This window comes from Falco rusticolus, chromosome 15 (genome assembly GCF_015220075.1).
Source record: "Falco rusticolus isolate bFalRus1 chromosome 15, bFalRus1.pri, whole genome shotgun sequence".
NCBI classification, from domain to species: Eukaryota; Metazoa; Chordata; class Aves; order Falconiformes; family Falconidae; genus Falco; species Falco rusticolus.
In genome coordinates, this window is record NC_051201.1 from 516,456 (window position 1) to 540,703 (window position 24,248).

Sequence of the window (24,248 nt, forward strand, 5' to 3'; positions counted from 1 at the left end):
GCAGAGGAGGACAAACTTGCAGCTGCTTTCTGCTCAAAGGCAAGGAACATTTAAGATTCCTCCCACTCACCTCTGCAAGATAGCAACCATCTTCTGGGAAAGACACTGTAACCTAATACCTTCATAATTAATCCATCTAAGGATTTTGCAGAGAAACCTTTCAGATTCTACTACACCAACGCAAGTATTGCTGTGCATCTGCAGTCTCTGTTTCAGGATGCCATGGCTCCAGCAGAAAGCGAGCAGTTAACAGAGCACAAGCACAAGGTCTGCCTCTCTGCTCTGCCTTTCTGTGTCAAAATCTTGCTAACACAGCCAGGACCATGATGAAAAAGTAGGCTAACACTTTCTCAAGTCTTAACAACATAGGGTGGGGTTTCACGATAGGCTTAATCCAACCTATTGCCAGAAGCAGTGTTCCCTTCTCTCTCCTCCTCTCCCAGCTGCTGATTCCCACTGCCCGGGGCTCAGGTCCAGTACCACTGAGCACCAGGGAGCTCCGACCCACTGCACCAGGACGAGCCCAGGGCTGGGAGTGTGGACACGTGACTGACCGTGGCTCAAACTATGCGAGTGTGTCATGAAGCAACACCCAAAGACTTCACAGGGGACAACACTTACATCAGGCTGACAGTGCTGCATGGTGCGGTCTTTAGGGAAAGAGTTTCACAGCTCGCTGCTCTTCTCACTTTCCTTTCCTGGATTTAAAGAAAAAGAGGGACCAAAACCCACCTGTCCATTTACTCTGGTCCTTGTCTCCTCCGCCCTCTTGCTCCTTGGCAGGCTCTTCAGCATCACCGGCTGTTTCATTGGTGGGCCCTTCAACATCTTCAATAGATTCTTCTGAAACAAGAGAAGCAGAAAGCGTAACATAAAAATGGAAGTCAAAACAGAAGAGCAAGTAACTGCCATTGAGCGAGAGCAACAGCCAGCGCTGAAGTACCAGTGTTGAGTGGCAGATATCAGTGTCACCCAGCGTTCTCCCAACATTACCTGCTAGATGAAATCATGATTCTCACCCACTTCTACCACTTTACAGCTACTAACATCCCCTGTGGTGTAATGTACAGTAAAACATCTGCCTGGTATGGGAAGGTTCTATCCAACCACGCCATGGATAAGAGAAGCATCACGGACTGACCGAAGCCTCCACCACCTTCAGCCTCAGCTTTCCTCCTCATCCCCATCCCCATTTCAAGCTCTTGGGACCAAATGGCACTGTGTATCACTGACCCTGGTCACTGAGACCCCCAAATTCAGAAACACTGCCACTCACTTCTGCTAAGACAAAGCAAGGAGCAGCGTGGTCTCCTGCAGACACGGCCCTGACACGAGGCACGGCAGGAAGCTGCTGGGGCTCCTATTTTCATCCCACCCATGGGAAGAGTTTGAGCACACAGGCAGTATCACACAGGTGCAAAAGCACGAAGGAGAAAAAGTACTCAACGAAGCACTGAAAGCTCAGAACAAACCACGCAGTGCCACTGCCCCACCCGTGAACTAAAGCAGCGGTGCGTCGAGGCCAGCGGCATGGAGCATGTCGACACTGCACGGCACAGCACGGCTCCACGCAGAGGCACCCTCATCAGGTGGGATGCTGGGAGGAAGAGAGCTGCAGCCCAGATCTCTTATACCAGGGCATTAACAGCTACTTTATCATCTAGTATCTTGGGTATTTACCTATAATGTGTGCAGCTCAACAGCTACCATGTAACTGATGGGGGCTACATCAACATTGGGAAGAAAGGGCACTTTTAACTCATTATATCCTCTTTTTTGCATTATCTGGTCATGGAAAATCCTAGGCTATCCTGAGGTTTTATCTGAACTACCTAACCAGTTAAAGCACCACCCCCATCCTCCCCCTAACAAAGACAGGGCTAGAAATCAAGATTAAAAATATTAGCAGGCCGCAGATACTCAGCAGTACCCTTTGAGAACGTGACAACCTAAATCAGGGAGGAACTTGCAAAAGCGTCTGGAGATCAGCACTGATATTAAGTGGAAGCACTGTGATTTTCACTCTTTTAAAGCTGGTAAGTCTTAAGAGCTGCAGGGATGCCAGTGGTCTTCACCTGGGAAAAGAGGACCCCAGAGTGAGAGGTGCAACAGGCGGCATCGCTGGGTGAAGGCACCCAACACGTAGGGAGACAGAAGCTACTGATGCAGGGGTGAGATGAGCAGTCTGCTGTGAGACGAGTGCTCAGTCTTGCTGGAAAGAAGGGCTGTGAGATCAGCAGCTGGATTCTCATTTCAGAAATTAAAATTCAAATATTTTTTTTCCTCTCTAGGGAAAAAACCCAACAAACCGCTACCTGCCACCCCCCAGGCCCAGCCACCCTGGTGCCTTCAGAATGCTGCCAGGCAGGGCGAGACAGCTTCTCTTCAACCGAGGCAGCAGATTTCGGCTGGCTTTATTAAAAACCTTCACGACAGGGCTTCTATTATTGTATGTAAATCTTCATTTTAACCTCTCTCTGGACGCAGCTCGCTCTGCCGGCTCCCCGGGCTCTTCAGGCAGCGCAGACGGGCTCGGAGCTGGTCCCCGCCGCCGCGGCAGGCTCGGAGCAGCCCCGGCCCCGCTGCGAGCCGCGGCCCGAGCCCGGTGCCGGCGCTGCCGCCCGCCGCCCGGAGGGGTCAGCAGCGGCACGGCCGGGCCCGCGCCCACCGGCCTGCGGAGCCACGCGCGTCTTCAGCGCTCCGCCTGGTTCCAGGGAATAAAGTAGGACATTCATAAGCAGTTACACCATCTGTCTTTATACCATCACCATCATCAACAAGGGGAAAAAATAGCTCTTTAAAATGGATGAAAGCCCAGGCTGACAGTAACCGGAAAAATGTGAGCTATGAATACCAATAGCGGTGGAACATGATGAAAAACAAGGCTACAAATGGCAAATCCTCCTGCCCAGCCGGGCCTGCAGCCCCCCGTGCTGGCAAGCGCAGCCCACCCCTCGGGCGGCCCCGGCAGCCCCCGGCCCCGACCTGCACACGGCTTCTCTGCAAGGGCAGGATCTGCCTCCTCGGCTCAAACGCCTCCGTGCTGGGCAGGCAGGCTGCAAAAAGCATCTGCACGCTTCAACCGCTCTCCTCCCCACTCCTGGAGGAGCCGGGTTTTTCTGAAGAGCATTTTTTTTTAAAAAGCAGGATGGGAAGGGAGCAAAGTACAAGACACAACGGCCCAGGGAGGCTCCAATCACCGGAAAGGCCCTGGTCCCGTCCTGATGCAGCTCCTCGCTCCCAGGGCTTTTGCTGAGGACAATCCTGCTCCGTTCCCTGGCACACAGCGGGAGCTTCCTGCACCCACCAGGGATGCAGCCACCTGGCACGGAGACTCAGGGAAGTGTTAACTCCTGGCTGCTTTGTGATCCTCTTCCAGCAGACTGTTTCGGAAGCTGGATGCAACTCCTCTCACTACGCTCAGCCTAACTTGTCTCGCAGCCCCAGTGTTTAAGCTGATCCCAGGGATGGTTGGGAGAGCATCCTCAGCTACACCACTTCTCAGCCGGCTATGTGCACTGCAGAGGGCTTTGAACTGCTGAGAACTCCAACAGACTCCAGGCAGGGCTCAAGCATGTGATCCGACACGGCTTCTAACAATGAGATCCTCCAACACTGAAAATAAAATGCAGCAGAGCTCCTGTTCCCGAAAGATTTGCACCCACGCTCTCTGATGACAGCTCTGCAGCTGCTGAGTCGCCGTGGCAGCTCTGAGGCACGACAGCAGGTCCAGGTAGCAAACGCATGTGCGCAGCGCACCCGACCATCCATCCTCCCGCACTGCTTTGAGGCATCCTTCTGAGAGGACAGGGCCAGCATCACACCTGGTAGGGAAAGGTCTGCTTTTCTCCTCAATCGCTGCACACGTAACAAGGGCCTTTTGAGCTTCCACCTTCATTGTCTGCCAGTCCTGGTGCCATGCTGCTCCCACGCGCATCTGAGCAGAGCTGACCCCTGTCTTTGGCTTAACATCCGAAGAGCCCATAGCACAGACCTGCAGCTGAGTGTGAAGACTGCCTCACCACCTGCTCCCAAAGGCTGAACAAGGCTGTGGGCAGCAAGACGTAGGGAATTTATTTCCAAACCAACAAGACCCTTTTGTTACTGTATGACCCTACCTCCCTGAAACTGTACGCACTGTTGGTGCTTGTTCACCTACTGCCTTGACGGTATTTTCCTCAAATAAATTGATAAAAACTCCACCAGTCATCCCGTAGTTAAAAAAGGTACTGAGCTTAAAACCGTACACTCTCAGCAGCATCCCTCCCGATCAGAGCAGATATCCAAAGGGTCTGAAGTCCCTGCAGTATTTCAGCAGGGTACTGGGAGTCTCTGCTAGTCAAGGACTCTGACCAGGATGTTTGTAGAGCGTAGCGTGGATGCTGAGCAGTGGAGGTCATAGGGTCCTGCCATAGGGGATGTCTTGTAAGAGGCACGGGGGTTGATTGACTCCCAACCTGGGAACCTTAGTATGGCGCTCTGGAAGGCCGGAGATGCTGCTGCAGCCCATGCCCAGAGGACGTAGGTGTCAGATTGGTGTTTGTGGTTTCCAGAAACACCGACGACACAGGTTTTATGAGCTCAGGAAGGATAAGTGGGCTCCATCCTCTGCAGGAAGCTCACAAGGGCAGGTGCAAGGGCTGCTGCTGTGGGATTTGCATGGCAGGGGGGATTGTGTCCCACTGAAATACAAAGAACACAACCTGCACACGGGTGCTATGCATGAGGCTGTGATGCTTTATTAATATATTTTCTTGAAGGAATTTTCCAGCTGCCTGGGTTCAGGTCAATACTAAAAGCGAGCCAGTGTAACTGTGGGGCACTCAGAGTCCAAGGAGCCTCTCTTCCATTGTACCAAATCTGCCCCATGCAAAATCCTAGGAAGAGTCTTTTCTTCCTTCATGAATAAATCATTTTAGATAGTGGTATTTCCTTTTAATTTAAAATTAAACCACTCACTATGGTGTGGTGGGGGAGAGAGGGAGCAGAGTCTGGAAAATCATGAGTATCTGACATCTGCAGATGTCAGGGAATCTCTGACTCAGTTGCACACTGAAAAAGTGCCCGAATCCCTGCACGCTATCGCACAGGACCATGGTGCCACATTTCTGCCCCTTTCAAAACCCAGAAAGTTTGAGGGTTGGACAGTCAGCAAATCCCAACTGGATCCAGGCCAGCTTGAACAGCCCTCTCACCTCTCCTTCTCTCAGCTGGATTTTCCTTAACAAACCCTGATCTCTTATCCAAAGGGATAAGGGGCATTTCAGGGGTGGTGGAAATGTAGGGATGAGAGAGAAAGAGCGTGTGCTTGCCTCTCCACCCTCCGGCAGGCTCAAGAGCTGAGAAACATTAGCTGTCATGAACCACAATCAAATCAGGTTTGAAATATTTAGCAGTGGCTTGGAAAATGCGGTGGTGCAGCTCTGACAGGCGAGATGTGCAGACACCCATTTTCCATTATAATGGAAATATCAAGCCTGTTCTGAATATGTATAACCTAGAAAAATGTATTGATTTTTCATTTGGCATTAAAAAAATGAAATACCCTGCAGCTGTCAAAAGCCTTTTGTTAAAAGCTCATCTTTCCTGGAATGAGGTTTACCAGAAACAAGTTTTAATTGTACACAGGGTCTCTCCTTTCAAACAAAAAGAATCTTTGATACTCCCTTTTTCAGGATAAGTAGCCAAAAGAGCCTGTAGAAAGACAGGGTTGAGACCTGGCTGACTTCTGCAAGCTGACGCTGTCAGGAGCGGTGACAGCGATGGCCTGTGTGCAGTCAGCTGCACGGCTGCACACGCACAGACACGCGTGCTGGCACCACCGTGCTGGCTCCCTGAGAGCTGCCAGCTGGCGAGGGGCAGCTTCCCCCAGGGTCACACCACCGGGCTGCAGCCCAGCACGCTTCAGAAGTTCAACTGCTTTACACTAGTTTAGATGTGAGGTCCTGGGGCCCTGGGAGGAGATGTGCTGAGGTCTAGGTCCCTATGGAAGCAGGAGGGGCTTCAGGTGCTCCACAGAGGGTCTATGCCCTCCCAGACGCCGGGAAGCTCACGAGGAGCTCAGCTGCCCCCGAGCTGTGCCAGGGCACTGAGCGCAGTCCGATGCAGCTCATCCTAACAGCTCTGCTGTTCAGCTGTCCACAAAACTGTGCCCATGTGGGATTAAGACACTGGCTCAGAAAGAGTCGCTCACCCCAATGGGGCAGAGGCATGGGGAGGGTGGTCCCACCACAGCAATCACATGGGACGGGCACATTCAGCTGTGGGAACAGAGCAAATGCAGAGCCTGGGAAGCAGCTCTAGCATCAGCCGGTGTCCCTAGTGCAAAAGGACAACATGCCCGTCCACCTGCTGCTGCAGCCCCATGCGCGTGAGGTGGCATCTCTCTGCAGGGCTCAGCAGGCACAGGGACCGGGCATCCCGCAGACGCTGCAGCAGGAGGCAGGGCGCTGCCCCCAGCCACAGGCAAATCGCTGCAGCAGCAGCAGCGCACACCTATGCCCGCTCCCACCGGGCAACTGGAAAGGCCATAGGGTCTCTGCACCGCTGGTGATGGCCATGAGTCCTGTGGGGCACCCGTCCCACAGCCAGCAGCATGGCTTTTGTTTGGGGCACACAAAGCTTCCCAAGCCAGAGGAGCAAACAGTGGTTTGCCTTTTGGTCTTCTCTCCCCCCTTGCATTTCTGAACACACCCTGCCCGGGGACGTGCTTAGAGCACAAGGCTGCAGGTGAGCAGCCACATGTGCTGCTGAAGCTGTCGGTGGCCCACAATGGAACAGAGTGGTGACAAACCCTACTCACTGCTACTCGCCCTTCAGCGTGCTGAACTCTGAGCGAGAGCACAGCCTTGGAACAGTTTTTTGGAAGAAGAGAAGCTGGCAAGGGTCAGGACACAGAGCAACACCCTGGAAACATTTTCACTGTTTGTGACCAGCTCAACAGAAAAAAAAAGTTTTCCACCTTTCCCTGACTTGCGGACTGTTTGTATTTGAAGACAAGAAAACCCATTCACATGGAAATGTAGGTAAAATCCATTTTCAGAGGGTTTTTTTTTGCCGTCTTGTATTTCTCACCCAGCTCAAGCTCATCTGGGGCACGTCACCTAGGGTAACCTTGGCTACCAGGCAGTCACTGCCCTTGCAGCTCAGATTCAGGATGCATATACATACATATATATATATGCACAAATACACCCTGTGCCAGCTCCTAACTGGATTATTCTACATAAACTTGTTTATTCCTATTGTTTTCCTGAAAGGAAAAAACAGAACTCCAAACAATGAAAAGAAAGCACCAGGTACAGCTTACAAGAGGAATGTCACAGAGCTCCAGCCCTGATGCAAAAGCTGGTGGGTGAGTCCTATCACCTGAAAAAAGGCTGCAGAAAAGCAATAATAATCCTACCTGTATCTTGAATTAATGACGCTTATTTCCAAGATGGCCCTGCTTCGGACCATGGTCAGAGCATATCTGCACTGCTTTCATTGACGAAAAAGAAAATGCTGACTATGAATGTGCCCCCCGCTGATAAAGCCATCCTCAGCTGCCTATCTTCTCCAGGCAGGGAAAGTTTATTGGGCTTTTGTGCAATTAAGTATAGAGGCAAGATAAATAAAACAAGAAATTCAACGGCTAAAGAACTGTTTGTGAACTTTTAGCTTCTATTCCTTTGTTTTCTGCTCCAAAGAGAAAATTCAGAATTTTTGGCTGGTTTCCCTGAACAGATCTGAAAACCCTACAACAGCATCGAGGTCTCTGGTTATCTCACAAACAAGCTTCTTGATCCACAGAAATGAGATGACCCTCTGCCAGATGTTAACACCTCTTCTCCTTAAATATGAATGCTTTTCACACAGTTCTTATTTTTGTGTTTGGTCACTTTGTCAGCTCCAGCCAGAGGCCCCACACAGCTGAGAAGTACCTGCAGTCAGGGGGCAAGCAGGGAGGGCTGATAAATCGTGCAACCCTTTTTTTTTTTTTTTTTTTTTTTTGTGCTTTTGGTTACAAAATGTAGCAGCACTAGGAAAGAGAACAATGTTATCAAAAACAGATAATGAGAAGAAAAACCAAATTCTGTCTTAAAAAAAACATAGGAGCCAGTGGCGGTGAAACCTGCCACCATCTGTTTTAAAGAAAGAGAAGAGTAGGACACCAAGCAGAAAGCCAAAGCCCGTCTGCGTGGCAGCACACAGTCACTGCCATAAGCTTTACGGGTGCAAGAGTCCTGTTCACTCCAGCAGACCTGGATCTCAGACGTGGCGGGAACAAGCTCGGGAAAGGCCCTGACTGCTCCAGAAACCTTCACCTCCCTGCAAAGTCAGGCAGAGCCTTGCTCTGCAGAAAACAGCGTCACCAGAGAACAGCTCTGCACAAACGAGCCGGCTACGAGCTGGTCCCACCTGACAGTCACCGACCGAGGCCAGGTTTATCCGGCAAAGGAAGAGGGAGACGGGGATTCGTGCCACGTTTACATGCGCTCAGGGCTCCTCGCAGTGCCCGTTCCTCACGCACCTCCCAAGAGGCTCGGACAACTGTGGCCGTTGCCAGAGATACCTCCGGAGGATGCTGGCCTCTCCATGCAAAGAGACACAAATCTGAGAACCCCCTCCCTGACATGGCACCAACTTCTCCCTGTTCCTGGAAACAAGGCTGTCCATTTTTTCTTGTAAACTGGGCTAAATTTGAAGTCAGCGGAACCCAACAGGGATTTGCCCCCTTGAATTTCAGCAGAACTAGAAAGGTTGCTGTTATTTTCACACATGAAATGTAAAAAAAAGGCAAATTCCTTGAGCATGTTTGTAGTGGAGCGTGATGTGATTGTGTTGTCATTTATGGGAAATAATCGCAAGCCCATCTCTCCCTTTCCCCCCATTTTCCAGTCCAAATAACCATGAAAAATTACACTTCAATGTCAGGAGGACAACAAAGGAGGGGCTTTCTCCTGCGGCTTGACGGCTTTTCAGCCTCCCCTTCTTTGGACAAAACCTACCTTCAATTCTATTTCATTTTAAACGTGATCTAACAAATGCATCTTGACAAGTTCCTTTCTTTTTTTCTTTTAAACAGTATTTTGCACAGTTTAACCTAGCTCCAAACCAGAATCAGCTGGAAAGGAGACTCATGCAAAAACACAAACAGCAATCAAACAGCAAAACAAAAGAAAACCCATCTCCAGCTTCAGGTCTGGAGGGAGAGGACGTGTGCTCTCCAACGCGGAGACCCGCAGGAGGAGGGTTAGGAGACAAAGGGGACCAGCGGGGAGGAAGAGGCTGGAGGAGGCCGGGTGGCAGAGGTGACAAGGCAGGAGTGCAGCAAAGGCTGCCAGGGACAGGGATGTGGTGCCCAGCCCACATTCTGTGAAGGAAGGGACTCCCCCCCACAGGTGTCCTTACTGGGACCAGCCACACTGGGTACTGCCAGGGTGCCTTGGGACGGCTTCTCTCGTGGCCACCCCCCCACCCAGCCTGTAGCTGGTACATCAACACCGTGCTATTCTTACCAGTTCCTCACGCCTCTGAAGAGATCTGCTCCCTACCAGCGGCCCTGCCCCGCCACCCACTTCTCATCCTCTCTGGTCTCACCCCTCCTCTCCGCCTGCTCACCTCCCTCCTCGCAACTCCTCCTGTCAGCCGCCCCCTCCCCCAGCTCGGTTTCCCTCTGCTAAAAACACACAGCAAAACTGCCGGAGCAGAACACGATGGGTTTTTATAGAATTACCAAATTGTTTAGGTTGGAAAAGACCTTCAAAATCATCAAGTCCAACGGTTAACCTAACACCGCCAAGCCCACCACTAAACCATGTCCCTAAGCACCATGTCTACGTGTCTTCTCAGTCCCTCCAGGGACGGTGACTCCACCACTTCCCTCAGCAGCCTGTTCCAGGGCTTGACAACCCTGTTGGGGAAGAAATTTTTCCTAATATCCGATCTAAACGTCTCCTGGTACAACTTGAGGCTCTTTCCTCTCCTCCTCTTGTTTGTTACTTGGGAGAAGAGACTGACCCCCACCTCGCTACACCCTCCTTTCAGGCAGCTGTAGAGAGTGACAGGAGGCTGCGAATGGCGCTGAGCTGTCCCAGGCACTCTGCACTGCCTGGCCCAGGCTTGGCTGTGCTGGGGAGCGGCTTTGGTGACCTGCTGCAGTCACATGGATGCAAACACGTGTTTTCAGAGAGGCCAAGACGCTTTAGGAAATTCATATTCCACCTTTCAGAAAATGTACCAGCGCCACGCATCTGCATGTCCTCAGCTGGCAACACCAGGGAGCAAGGTGTTCAAAGTAAGAGGTGCTGTGTGCTCAGTGTGAAGAAGCTCACTCCAGAAAAACTCTTTGGATGCACAAACAAAACCAGTACTAAAGCCAAGCTGAAGTGAAAGCTGACTTCAAAACTTAGCAGAAAAAATGTAGGAAGTGACTCTGGGATAACATACATCTAGAGAATATTGTATCTGTGACAAAAATGAGCTATAACTAATTCATGCTTAGCCTTAAGTGTTGGCTACGCACACGAGCACTCCCAACAACCTTAACTCTGCCCTGTAACATCATCAGAAACCATACTTATATACTAGAATGTCCTTTTTCTGGTTTAGTTTTTTTAAGATACAACTCCTAGAACTCCCACTCTGTTCTCAGTCTCATGGTATCACTCCAAGAAAAAGTATGTTGCCGACCCTTTCTCTCTCCCCCTCCCCAAGTGCTTCCCAACCTCAGCATGTTTGGAGTTCTTTTAAGCTTAGCTAAAAACTTGGGAAAGCCATAATTATAGTGCCCTGGTTTAGGGACAATTAAAACATTCTTGCAACATATTGTTCCATAAGGTACAGACCCAGACAAAGGGCAGTGAAGGGGAAGTGGTGGGCTGACGTGGCAGCAGGGGAGCATGACCAGCTTGCCCCTGGGCGACTGTGGTGTGGAGGTCTGCGGCAAATCATCATTCCTTGTCCCTGGTGAGGAAGGTTTTTGTAACACAGAATGGGAAAAAAATGATCAGTGGTTCTAAGCAAATGTACCTAAGGATGGTTTGTACACGGGGTGAATCCAAAGGGGTCTGAAGCGTGTGGTCTTGTCAGTTCATTCTTGACTAGACCACAGTAATGTCGATTGCAGTGCTGTGTTGCCAGGCTCTTCCTGAAACTTACTTCTAGGAACTAACAATATATGTGAACATGGGAAATCATAAATGGCCATAAATTATATGTAGAATAAAGAATACGAGAGGATGACCGTGGGGCGTGCTGCTGCCTGCAAGGCAGAGGTGGTCGTGGAGGCACGGGAGGGAATTGGCAGGGTTGTTGGAACCACCGGAATCAGGGAACAGATGGGGTTATTTCTGCCGAAGCAGATGAGAAGTGCAACTGTGCTGCAAAGGCCAGACATGCAGCTGGTGGTGGCAACCAAAGACACTTCTGCAGAGAGCCTTGTGGGCTTTTAAGGGGATTTCAAAGTGAAAACTTGAGGAGCATCCCCTGGGACTCCGAGGAAGGACAGAGCAGATATACCCAGCAGGTCTACACAGAGACAACACGGACTCCAGGCAGCTGAGGGGTTCTCGACACTTTGGTCACCAGAAGCGGGCTACCTCCACAGGCTAACCCGTAAAAAGCAGCCCGAGATGAAGGTGCAATACCAAAGCTTCTTGGCGTGAACAGCTATGGTCTCACCTCTCTGCTGAAGGACAGAGGCCATGGCAGCGAGGCAGCCCCTCAAACACAGAGCTTTGCCTCCAGCCCTGCCAGTCAACAGCCCACAAGCCATCCTCTCCTCGCCTCGACCCCTCCGCCAGTCCCGCTCAGCCACAGGCAGAGCTCTCCCATACCAAACGCAGGTTGGGTTGGTGCAGCAGAGGGAGTAGATAACATACACAAGCTCTCGTACGCACAGCAAACACCTGCTGATGAGAACAGGCAGTGGGGCCCCAGAAAACTCACAGCTTTACAGCCCTGGATCTGTCCTTGAGGATGCACTTGAGGAGCCCACATCACCCACCAAAGCAGAGATGGCCATGTCCTAGGGCTGAGCTGCCCCTTCCCTGGGTCTGGGTTAGTGGCACTGGCAGAATGACAGTAATTGCTTTTCCCCTTGTACTAACAAGCTTTCAGCAGCAGCAGATTTCAGCTTCCTGGAGCCAACAGGCCCTTTTTCTCCACCTCTCTTGGCTTCGAGTAATTGAAAGCGACTGCAATCTCAGCCCTGACTCCGATATTCAGCTGCACCAGGGAGGTCAGAGGATGTCAAGTGAAGCCTTTCCATTCACCCACCACCAGTGCTGCATTAATGGAGGCAGCTTGCTCCACAGCCCAGAGGAATGGACAAAATTACGGGGGCTGCTAACAGCCAAGGAAATCCAAACACAGCTTTTCCGCAGCAGGGAGGGAGGGCTACCAGTCACAACCCCACGCCGCATCCAAACTGCAGAGCCCTGCTGACCCCTGGACTTTTTTTTCTTTCTTTTCCTTTTAGTTTAAAACAGGAGATGTGTTTCTTTTCAAAGAAACTGTATACTCATCCTTTTTTTTTTTTTGCAGTGAGGCAGAGTACTTTCCCCTATGATGCCCATGTCCTCTGTCATACACCAGGGAAGGATCTTTCACTTTCCATCAAATCCAAGATAAAGATGGAGGGTGCTGAACGGCTGCTCCAACTCCTGAGTGAAATGCAGAGGACCAAGGGAAAGGGAAGAGCATGGAGAGGCTCCCAAGGAGACACTGAAGGTACTCGTGGCTCACAAGCTGCCCGGCCTGCAGCCCACCAGTTAGGCAGCACTGGGTCGGTAACACCGGTGGGCTGGGAGGACGGAGCCTTTCGGCCACCCTGGGCCACTCCTCGGTGCTGGCAGTCCCTGTGCTCTGCTTCCTCAAAAACTAACGAGAGCACGCCGGGTGCTCCAGGGATTCAAGATGCTCCTGAAACCCAGACCAAGGCGCACGCACAGGTGGCGGCTCCAGCAGAAGCCTGTGATAAGAATTTATTTCTCTCAATTACGAGCGCTTGTCCCCAGTCTCAGTTCATCAGCGCGGCGCAGCCGAGTCAATGAAAGCTCAGTAATGCGCTAATCAGATGCACAGCGACTTCCCGGAGCCGCCGGCTGCGCACAAGCGGCCGGTACCACTCTGAAAACAAGTGGCAACTTTGGGAAGCAGGTCCCCAGCCCTGCCCACCCCTCCACTCCCAAACCACGGCTGACTCTGGCTTTACAGCCAGTTCAGGTGCAGTTTCCCTGCAGGGTCTGTGGCGCTGCCTCTGCTCCACATGACCGGCACACGTGCTTGCGAGTGGGCAGGCGAAGCAGTGCCCATCCATATGCCTTATCTCTGCAGCCCACACACATCCCTCTTTAACAGAAAGCTTCCAAGGGTGCTTTATATATTTTCAGATGAGGTGTTTGGGTTTTTATCGGAGTTTGATCTGAAATACTTGTTCCCTTCAACCCAGGACGATTCTGAAATAACCTGTGAATTTCCCAAGTAGGCAGAGAAGGAAACTAAACATTGCCCTTGAAAAGCAAATACAGGACAAAAATGCCAGAAAAAAAATCACTGATGAGATCTCTTCTGGTGTCCTCAGAAAAGTAACACTCCTGCTTCTGAAAACCTGTAGTCAAAATAAGCACAGCATCGTGGAAGAGGAGGGATGGAGGGATGATGCCAAATGCGGCCGTGAGCTCCCACCAGGCCCGTGTGCCCAGCAGGCACGGCAGCTTCGCCCTTAGGGGGGGAAGCCTCTGAGCTTTGTTTGGTTTAAAATAAACAAGTAAACAAAACCACTTCCCATAGTTCCCCTTCCAAAGCGAACCATAAGAAAAAGTTACGAGCCCAGTGAGGCACACACCGCCCCGGCACGGCTGGCACGCTGCCACCGCCGCCGGCACGGGGCCGTCACCAAACTTCCCAAGCATTAACCTCTCCTGGAGAGCAGCGCGCGGGGATGCTCTCCCACTGCAGCCTGCTCAAGAGCTCTATTGATCCAACACACACTTGGTGCCTTCAAAGTTGTTTATGATCAATATGCAAATTGCCCGTGGCATTGATCTGGTATTAATTTTCAATTAAGGAATCCACAAGGGGTCTCCCAGGGTCAATATCTAACAATGCAAGGTAACTCCAGAGCGGAACAGGGGGACTGAAGCTGCCCAGTGCCTCTGGGGCTGCTCCCGCACCTCTGGCCCCAATCCCTCTGGACATCGCTGTCCCCCAGAGGGGCCAGAGCCCACGCCGCCTCCCGAGGCCCCTCTGCCACCCGCCGCCTCGCCGGGGCATGTCCCTGCTGCCCTCCCTGCGCACAGGTCAGCACCTCGCAACCTCTGGGCTGCCGCAGGCAGCACCGCAGGCAGAGGGCTGCCCTCAACAGCCGCCGGTGGCAGGAGTTTTGTCCGGTTGGTTTGTGCCCCTTTTCTGGTGAGGCAGCCCAGCCCCTGACGGCGTCCTGCCCTCCCCAGGGCACTGCTGGCCCCCGGCTGAAGAAGGGGATGGCTTGAGCAGCTGCTGGGACCCTGCTCAGGCCCCTGCACCTCTGCAGGGATCCCACGGTGAGCCAGGTCACCCACCCCACATACGCTAGTGACACCAGCAGCCACGCAGACAAACAGCTGGCAGTTAGCAGTGTAAGGCAACCCTGCTGCAAGTGGTTTTAGACAGCAGCCTTCAACACGCACACTGAGCCTGCTGCACTAAAGCAGTTATTAATGCAGGTGGCATGGAGAAAGTGTACGCAGCAGCGTGCACGACGGCTCCTGCTGGCTGGACAGGAGAGGTCGGGGTCTAGGTGGAGCATGCAAACAGCTTTCCAGTGACACAGAAAGGGGAACCAAACACTGTGTTGTGCCGCCTCAACACAAGCTACGGAAACCTGCACAGCTCCAGAAAACACGTTACAAGTGGAAAAGATCCTCACGTGTGTCACACAAAGGTTAAAAAACCAAAAATAAAGAAATCATTGAAATTGCCTCGTAGATCTAGAGAAATGCATCCCTTTCCAGAAAAAGGAACCCATCAGCCATCCTCCCAACTTTCTTCCTCTCCGGGAGGCCCAGAGGGAGCCGTTTGTTTCCCTGAACCCCATGGTCGCACGGGAGAGGAGATGCCCTCTTCGCACCGGATGAACAGCCTGCGCACACCCACGGCTCTGCCACTCACTGTGCTAACCAGCACATTAGCTACCCAGGCTAATTGGTTTATGGATAACATTAATTACCATGTTGCTCATTAATGGATGAAATCTTTATTGGTTCCATTGATCAGCGGGACTTGTTAGCTGGCCTCCTAACCAATGGCGGATGTAACAAGCTCTCTTATTGGCATATCAATTAATGCAATCAATTTCTGGCCAGCGGCTGCCATTCGCTTCCCTGCTTGTTAGACTGTGGAAGACAGAGTCATGTCAAGTAAGCATTTATTTAAAGGGTTTCTAATTCTTCTTGAGCTGACTTCCCAGCAGGCTTTCCGCCACACAAGGGTTTTCTGCCTCCAGAGACCTTCCCCTTTCCTCCCGTTGCAGAATCAGATCTATAACAGTCACTGCAAACAAAATCATTTCTGTAAAAATATTTATCGAGTTACGCAAGTAGGACAGCTAGAGGTGTCAGATTAAGAAGTCAGACTGTATAACTACCTCAATTTAACACATTGGAGAGATGAGCAGGAGTACAAACCCACTCCCAAAGAACAGGCAGGAGCTCAAGAGCTGTGCCAGAAAGCCTCCCTGCACACAAGATTGATTTTAATTACGGGGTCAGTTCCCCACAATTAGCACCGTTTCGTCAGAGAACAATAAGCCCTTAATATTTCTGCCCTAACCCACCTTCCAGAGTGAACCTGGACCATTTTGCATCTTTACACAGCCCTGTCACATGGGTCTGCAGGCATCCACATCCCGGTTGGTACCTGCATCCATTTTGACAACCTCAACCTGAAAAAGGAGAGCAGGACTTGTGCTGCTCACATGCGGAGTTTGCCGATGCTGGGAAACCAATGGAGAACATTACACGGCCTCGCATGAGCTTGGCAGTCTCAGCTGCAATGCTACACACAGTACTGGGGGTAATACAACACACCCCTTGCCCAAATCTTTGGGGAAAAGCAGTGTATAAAGAACACTGAACCTAAACCTCCCCTGGACAGAAACTGAAGAGACCAGCCCTGCTTCCCTGAGAAAGGTGGCAAAGGGAAGAACCCGACAGAAGAGCACAAACTGGCAGTGGTCTGAAGACAGGGAGATTTTCCGAATCATTTCTCCCACTAGCGAGTAGAAGGGACTTAGTTATCTTGGCAGGAGGCAAATGATGTGCACAAGGAGTAAGAGCCCCTGTTCTGACTTAGAGAGACTTTGTCCTCTCCCTTTTCCACTGGTCTATTGGCCAAAGAGGTTTCAACAGCAGAACACGTTCAGAAAGAGCTCAAACCCCATCCTACCTGGGTTTAGTTTTTCTCTGCCTGTGAGAGGCCACACTTGGTAGTGATTGTAGCTGATTTCAGCATCCAGCTGCTGAATTACCAGCTGATGCAACTGGACAGCCAGCAGTTACCCTGTATGCCCACCACGCCGTGGGATCCAGCAGCCCAGGAGGACAACGGTGCTCTCAGACATCAGCTCACTGCCAGAGAGGATACAAAGGGCTCAAAGATGTGCCACATCAACTGTCTTGTTGCAGTAGGTTTTGCTTTCCTTTGGAACAGCATTTGCACTGTAGCAGTGAGCCTGGTAAACACTCCCACAGCCACAGAGGCAGATGGAACTATCAGCATGTCGCTCGATGCTCCCGACCTCCGTCCCTCTCCCCAGCTGCTGACCTCCTCGGTTCTGCCTGTGCAGCTGTGTAAGTGCAGGAAACCCAGCGGCTAGTAGGTCCACAGGACCTCATAGATGAAACAAACACTTTTTCCTACAGAACTAGACTTGGTAATTAGATTGTGGAAATCACCATCACAGGATGTTGTTGTGGCCAAGAATTCAGCAATATTCACAAAAGGGATTAGAAAATTAAGGTTAATGAAAATATCTAGAGATATAAATGCTAAAAGTAATGAAAGAATTTGGAAAAAATATAAACCTACAAGCTTTAGGGCACACATGACCTCTTCTTGCTGCTAGGGTTCACATGGGCACTTGTCCTGGCAGCAGGCAAGCTTGTAGCTGATGGCCCTGGTTCTCCAGCAAGCCATCACCTCCTGGTCCCTCAGGCCAGCTGTGCACACCCTGACCCGCTCTGTGTGTCCTAGAACTTCTGCAGCTCTGGGGACACGGCGGGGTGACAGCTCAGCCTAAGGGGCAAGGCCATGGCACCGCAGCATGTCTCTATCGGGGCTCCCCGCCGCCCCGCAGCTCAGCACCCTGCCTGCGCTCCCACAGCCAGGCCCACAGGCAGGGTGCACGCCGGGCAGGCAGGATGGCAGGGAGAGTGGCACGGGGCAGCGTGAGACGTGGTTCCTGAGTCTGGGAAGCACAAGGATGAGGCCTGAGGAGCAGCCACAGTGGAGAGGTGGCCAGCCAAGAAACAAAACCTGAGCGCACAGCTGCACAAATGCACGAGATGTACAGGCGCTGCTCGCTGTGGGCACGGTGCCGTCTTGCTGCACAAATCCCATCCATCTGTCACACAGCCCCGGCAGCAGTGCCGCAGGTGCGATGCAGCGTGCCAGGCTGGCAGCTCCATCGGAACGCTGGGGTGACCCACCGGCACTCACTGGCGCGTGGCAGCCCTGCGCGCCCACAGCAATCCTGCCCGGACTCATCCCCACTCTGGATATTCACCCAGGTGATTATGTAGGAAGGATCTTCCCCGCCAAACACAATAATAAATCAAACCTTATCAGAGCTGAACTATAAATCTGTGAAGACTCCGATAATTTCTAGCCATGGGAATAACACCACAAAAGTACTTTTTAAACTAATTACTCAGATTCCGAAGTGCTGCCCTAATGAGCCTTCCTTCTGCCCAGAACTTACTAAGAGAAAAAAAAAATCTACCTTCAGTGCAGTAATTACTGCTTTCCCCTTCAAACTTCTAACTGGAGATCAATGCTGCATTTTAAGACTCATTGATTTACAATTAGCCTGGCTTTCCTGCTAAAGTGTTTTTAAAGCAGAGTTTACTTTTATTTTATTTTGAAATCTCAAAGATCTGGTTCTTGGATTTTACATCCTCGTGAGAGGTATGCAGGAAACTGAAAGAGGAAGGCAGGCACACATCTGAACCAGGAAAGGAAAACAGGATTTTTGTTAGGCTGAGACTAGAAATAAGAGACTCTTAAATATTTAAGGGATAAACATGAAAAAAAGAAAGATGGAGGAAGAGAACCAAGGCTAAAAGAAAGGAAGAGAAAGTGGAAGAAAAGAAATGTAAATGCAAAGAGAAGGAAAAATGGACTGCAGGCTAAGAAAGCAGAGTCACTGTCAGGCGGATCAGAAAGCTCTTACTGCCTCTGCTGTTTATTAGCATCCCTGGGAAAAAAAAAAAAAGCTGCAGCTTTGTGCATCTTTGCAAAACAAAGTGCTAGTTAAAAATAGTATGTACAGCAGGGACAGCACGCTAACAGGAGGGTCCTGGCAGCTCTTGCATTTGTTCAATCTGTCCCACGAGGAGAGCAGAAGTAAGTGAAGCAATTAAGAATTCCATGCTGATTGCTTCAAACATGCTTTTCTATGCCATGAAGATAACAGCATCACAAATACATCCACCTCCTCTCTCCTGACTCTTCCCATCCCAACATCATCCACTTTGCATCGCTTCCCCTGGACTCCCGGCTCTTGAGGAGCTGGAACACTGGGGCGGGCCCACAGGGGTTGGGGAGTCTCCATCATTGGGAGACACTTCAGACCCCGGTGGAGACCATCCCGGCCAACTGCTGTAGCTGGCCTGGCTTTGAGCCAGGGTTGGGCTAGGTGACCTCCAGAGGTCCCGCCAACCTCTGCTGCTCTGGGAGTCTCCGACTGCTCTGGAGCTTCACAGCAGTGCTCACTTCTGAACCATTTTCGTGTCATATCTGCAGGAAAGAAGCTATATGCTGGACCAGCCACTCCAGCGCTTCTCAACCCTCTTTTGCCTCCTGCTTCTTCCTCCAAAATAAACGTTTGGAAGGTCTTCTAAGATTAGCTTGAGCAGCGACATGACAGGAGCCAGACTGAAGAGCAGGGAGGCAAAGAAAATTGCCTGCAAGGGTTTACAATTTCGGAGCTGCCATAGCAGTCTAGCCTGCCATTTCGTTTGCTGCACTCATAAATTTTGTTCTTTACTACTGTTGTGTCCCAGGAGTCAGTGGCAGATGATGATCCTAGAGTGATGAAAGCAAAGCCAGAAAATAGTAAAGCCAGTAACATATCTCCTTTTTTTATATTTTATTTTACAGAAAGCTGCTTAGCCCCATTTCAAAGACTAATATGAAAAAAGTGCAATTAAATCCTTGAAAAACTGACAGATCAGCAAAACAAAACCACCCGATGGAGAGCACGATTGAGCCTCATTAAGAAAGAGTTCAGTCTGTTTTTAAAACCTTTCTTAACACTTAGCTGGGTACCTCTCAGCAGCAACCGCTCCCAATGCGCCTGGCATAATTAGTGTCAGAACGGAAAGGAAAAAATCAACCTAGGAAACAGAAATTAAAACACCAAATTCAAGTGAGAGAAAAAGGTTCAGCTGTAGCGAAACCATCTAAATTCTAACAACAACCCCTCCTCTCAGTCTGTGGCAAAGAGCTACAGTTCCACTCTATGCACAGACAAATACATGCCAATTAAAGAGAAAAGTGGCTGGGGCAAATTTGTGCTGTAAAATTTCTATCACTAACCACTCCCAGTCCCCAAACAATATCTGCATGGCAGTCACATCCACCCGTGAGGTCAGGTTAATGACAGATGGACAGTAAATTACACTGACCTCGACAGCAATTATAACTATCACAGTTGACAATAAAGAAATTGAGATACAGGGACGAATTCTGTGCACTTTCAGTGGCCGGACCCCTTTGCGGGCTGTGCATGCAGATGCTCACATACGTACCCTACATGTTAAATTGCCAGCCTATAACAGGACGCTATACGGCGAGATCTATTATTTTGCAGTGGGGGTGGGGATGAAACGCATGGGAGATAGAAAAGATGGCAGAGAGATGAAGCCATTTTATTAAATCAGGCAAATTCTAATTTATTCTGGGGAGATGGAGGAGAGAAAATGGATTCACTCTCAGCATGCTCACTCTGTATCGTCTGATCCAATCCCTACCGCCTCACCAGAGGGGGAGGGGGCCTCGGTGTTCTGCAATTCTCCCACAATCTGAGGAAAAGATTAAAAAATAAGGTGATTCTCCTTTTGGATTTTGCAGCAGCCACAGGAAAAAGCCTTTCCTGGGAATGCAAGGCATCAACCCCTGCTGTCAGCCGTGCTGGGCGGCGTGCAGGGGTTTGAGGGGTTTGCTACTTGGGGATGGAGGTTAAATTGGCAGCGCAAGGTCCAAGGCTCACCACAGCGCTTGCACCATGCAAGCAAACACGCGGACAGTTATACACACGGGTAGAACGTCCTGTGGTGATCTGGTGCTCTCTGCCATTTTTGGTGTACGCCACAGCGTGCACCCTCAACACTCACTATGATTATCCCTATCGTTCTTCTTCGCCGGGTAAGAGACACTGAAATAAAAGCATCATGTGGGCAGCGCTGCGGAGGTTGGTGGTACCTCAGTTACCCATGGGCTCGCAGGCCAGTGCCCAGCACCACCATAACCACCACCAAGCCCCAGCCCCAGCCCCAGCCCCGGCCCGCTGGCACCTGTGAGCACAGGCACTGTGCGCCTCGTGCTGCAGCATCAGCGCTGCACTTCCACAGCCCTCAGCAGGAACCGGGGTCTGACACAACCGCAAACCTGGGAGCTGAGCTCTTCTGCTGCTCTGGTCAGTGCTTCAGGAGCAGAGGGAGGTCACCAGCACGAGTGCGCAGCCGAGCTGGAAGCCACAGGCTTCTGCACTGCTTGCGGCCAAGTGGCTCAGGTTATCTGAAATGGCACAGAGAACCTGGGGGCCGGCATGAGCTCATGCGCTGGGGAGACTGCCTGTTGTGACAGCCAGGTGGGGATGGCTTACGCAAAGACCTTCCCAAGTAAGGCTGATACCCGAGCTTTGCGTTTTATGGACTGGGGTGATGTGCACAGGTGCCCAACAAGCAGAACAACGCCAAAGAAACTCCCTGCTCAAGGGAACAAATGCCACCAAATGGTCCTTCACTGGTTTTGGAATAGGGACCAAGTGAAAATACACAAGTTTGGTTAGAGTTTAACACTTCTACCAGACAGCAACACAGCTCCTGCTGCAGAGAACAGCAACTGCTTGGAGTCACGTTCCCCAGCCACTGTCCCAAAAGGAACATCTAACTGCAACACCCGCGCTGCAGTCGCTTGTGGAGAGGATAATTTGGGACAGACAATGCAGAACACACCCTACGGAGGGAAAGGTGAGATGCTGTTGCACAAAGCTCCACAGGCACAAGAATATCTCTCATTTCAGAATTAACCAGAAGGAAATGAGAACAACATGTAATTAATTACCAGTGGCCAAGTAAGTCCAGAAAAACAAACAAGACTTGCAGTGAACTAGAAGAATGCTAAAACTAGACGGGGCAGAATGCCCTGGGTTGTCAGGAGGCTATCTCTCCCTGTAGAAATCATTCCAGTTAATCTTGCAATGATTAAATCGACATTTTATACAAAATCCTTCAGAAAACACACCCTGCAGCAATCCCCCTCCCCGAAACAGTCAACATTTGTCCAAGCTCAGAACAGAGCGAGTACTGCGCTCGCATGCTGCCTGGTGTCCCCGGGGTGAGCACACAGCTCCAGCACCCGTGCGGCCAAGGCAGCTACGAGGACACTGCCACCGCAGAGGCAGCCAAGCCCCAGCAGGTTCAGGGCCCCGTGGAGCCCAGGCCCTACCCTGCGAGGCTGGACCCTCGCCCCGCTGCTGGCAGGGCTCCGGCAGAGCTCCATCGCCACCCTGTCACCCGTCCCCAGCGCCAGGCCTTGTGGGCGGCTGGGGGGTGCGAGCGGGGTGGCAGCGGCTCAGAACTCATCTCTGCGCTGGAGTAAATTCCCACCCGCTGCTGCCCCGGGGCAGCCCCAGGGCCCGTCCTGCCGCCCCAGAACAGGGAGCGGGCTGGCGGGCGGCAGACCACTCGCACTGGGACGGGGGAGAAGCGGGGCCGGCTGGGGGGCTCGGGGGTGAGGGAACAGCTTTGCAGGAGGGAGAAGGCCTAAACCATGGGGGAGAGGGGCTGAGCAGCAGCACCTGGAGCACAAATTCCTAACAGAAGAAATTCTTGTTTTTCATTCAACGCCAGCGCGGGCAGTGAAGCTGATTTTATGACTTATTTATTTATTTCGTCTTTGATGAACAGGAGGTTAATATAAGAACAACTCCTTGGCAAACCTTTAAGGGTAATTCGAGCGACACTGATGTGAATCAATGTTCCCTTTGTGAACGCATTACTTGGCAGAAACTGGCTTTTTGTAACCCCCTTAAACCTAGCTGGCAAAACAAAAAGAGAAAAAAAAAACGTCCTTCAAACAAAAGGATGAGGTGAAAATAAAGAGAGAGTCGACTGCACTTTATTCTCTTTCATAGAAGCAAATGGATTTGGTGCTTTTTATACATTAATCAATCAATATCACTGACTGTACATCAGCAGCGCAGCCAAGTTATGAATGACCTTTCTGGCAAAGAGGACACTTTTAATGCTCATAAGACTGCTCATAGCTTAGCAACTTTCCGAATTTATGCCTGCATGATTACCCCTTGGAGGCAGGCGCCCGTTAGCACTGCACTAGATATGACAAGGTTAGTCCTTGCCAATTTGTGCAGAAGAAAGGAAACTGTTGACTGCGTGCGTGCGCCTCGCTGATGCAGCTGGCTCTGCCCGCCGGATGGCGAGGGCCGGGCTCCCGACACCGGGCAGCCACCGCGCCGGCCACGCGCCTGCGGGCCAGAGGGAGACTCAGCCAGGCTCCGAAGGCGGCCGCTGGCCACAGGCGAGAGCCGTCTTGTGCAAAAATCTCAGCGCAGAGAGGAAGAGCGCCGAGCCCAAAGCAGCTCTCCCGAGGGCTGAAAGCAGCCCTGGTACCTGGAGCGCGTTTCTGCCAGCGCACCGATGGGAGCCGGGAGGCAGCGAGGGGCACGTGGGCACGTGCCGGGGCTGGAGCCAGGCTGTGGAGAACGTCCTCCTTTCATCACTTTGCTGGCCATATCGAGCTGGAATTGCTACTCTGCGCAGAGCCAGGGAAAGCACTGCCTCACGCTGTCAACAACAACAGACTGCGGGTACGGCTTCCAACTCCTCTATTCTTTTTTACATTATTTAAAAGAAAACAAAATAGGATCTAGACTTCAGACCGCAATGGGGTCACCACTTCCCCGGGAGCTGCGACTTAACTCCAGCAGAAGCATGGCAGACGTCAGGGTACTGCCACACATGAGGCTTCTATTTCACGTTTTTGCCTTTCCCTAGGGCGAGTCCCCAGCCAGCTCCCTAAGTTCTCCAGTGAGATCCAAGCTCTCCATCCTGGGTTCACTGGCCCCAGTACCACACTATTCCTCCGCCCTGCAGCTCCCTGCGAGGGCGCTGGGCTATCATCCCTCCTGCTGTAGGAAATGAGACAAACTAATCATCTTGCTCATTTCAGAACCATCCTTCTCACCCTTTTGAAAAGCATTATGCTCTTCCACTTGATTTTCATCTCGGCATTCTTTTCATGAGTGTTTCTTTCTGAAACTTGCACCATTTGAAGCAGCCTTCTGTCTGACAGAAGCTTAACGTGCCTCCTATTTCCTACTAATTACCTTTTGGGGCTAGAAGTAGATTTTCTCCCTTGCCCTAGCTCTCAGTCCTTCCCCTCTAACGGTACCCAGTTCTGGAGGGCTGGAAGCTCTATGGCAGTGAGAGGCACTGCAAAACTCCAATGCACCCTTTCAAATAGCACATCCTTGACATACGGGTGCTTCCTGCCTTTTCAGCATTTTCCTATTCCTGCTGTTTTAGGATGATCCTGCTCCCTTGTGTGAGACAGTCCAAAACTGGTGCCGTCCTGTCCCTGTCCCCATCCCCACAGCCCTGGGCCCTGCACCCCACGCCGCTGCTCTCCTTGCACCTGCCAAGTGGCCACAGGGCATGGGGCGGCACACTGCATCCCTCAGCAGCTGGCACAGCAGTAATACAAGTGTCAACATAAAGCTAACAGTGACCAAAAACCTCCAGGGAGGTGAGACTGTCGTT

At 51.4% G+C, this 24,248-nt stretch overlaps 1 protein-coding gene across 1 annotated transcript in view; it reads right to left on the bottom strand.

Annotated features, from left to right (window-relative positions):
- ZFHX3 (zinc finger homeobox 3) overlaps positions 1-24,248 on the bottom strand; it is a 113,972-nt gene that overhangs the window by 37,076 nt on the left and 52,648 nt on the right. The window contains exon 4 of the mRNA XM_037409004.1: positions 733-843. Within this exon, the coding sequence (XP_037264901.1) occupies positions 733-843 (111 nt within the window). The remainder of the gene's footprint in view (positions 1-732; positions 844-24,248) is intronic.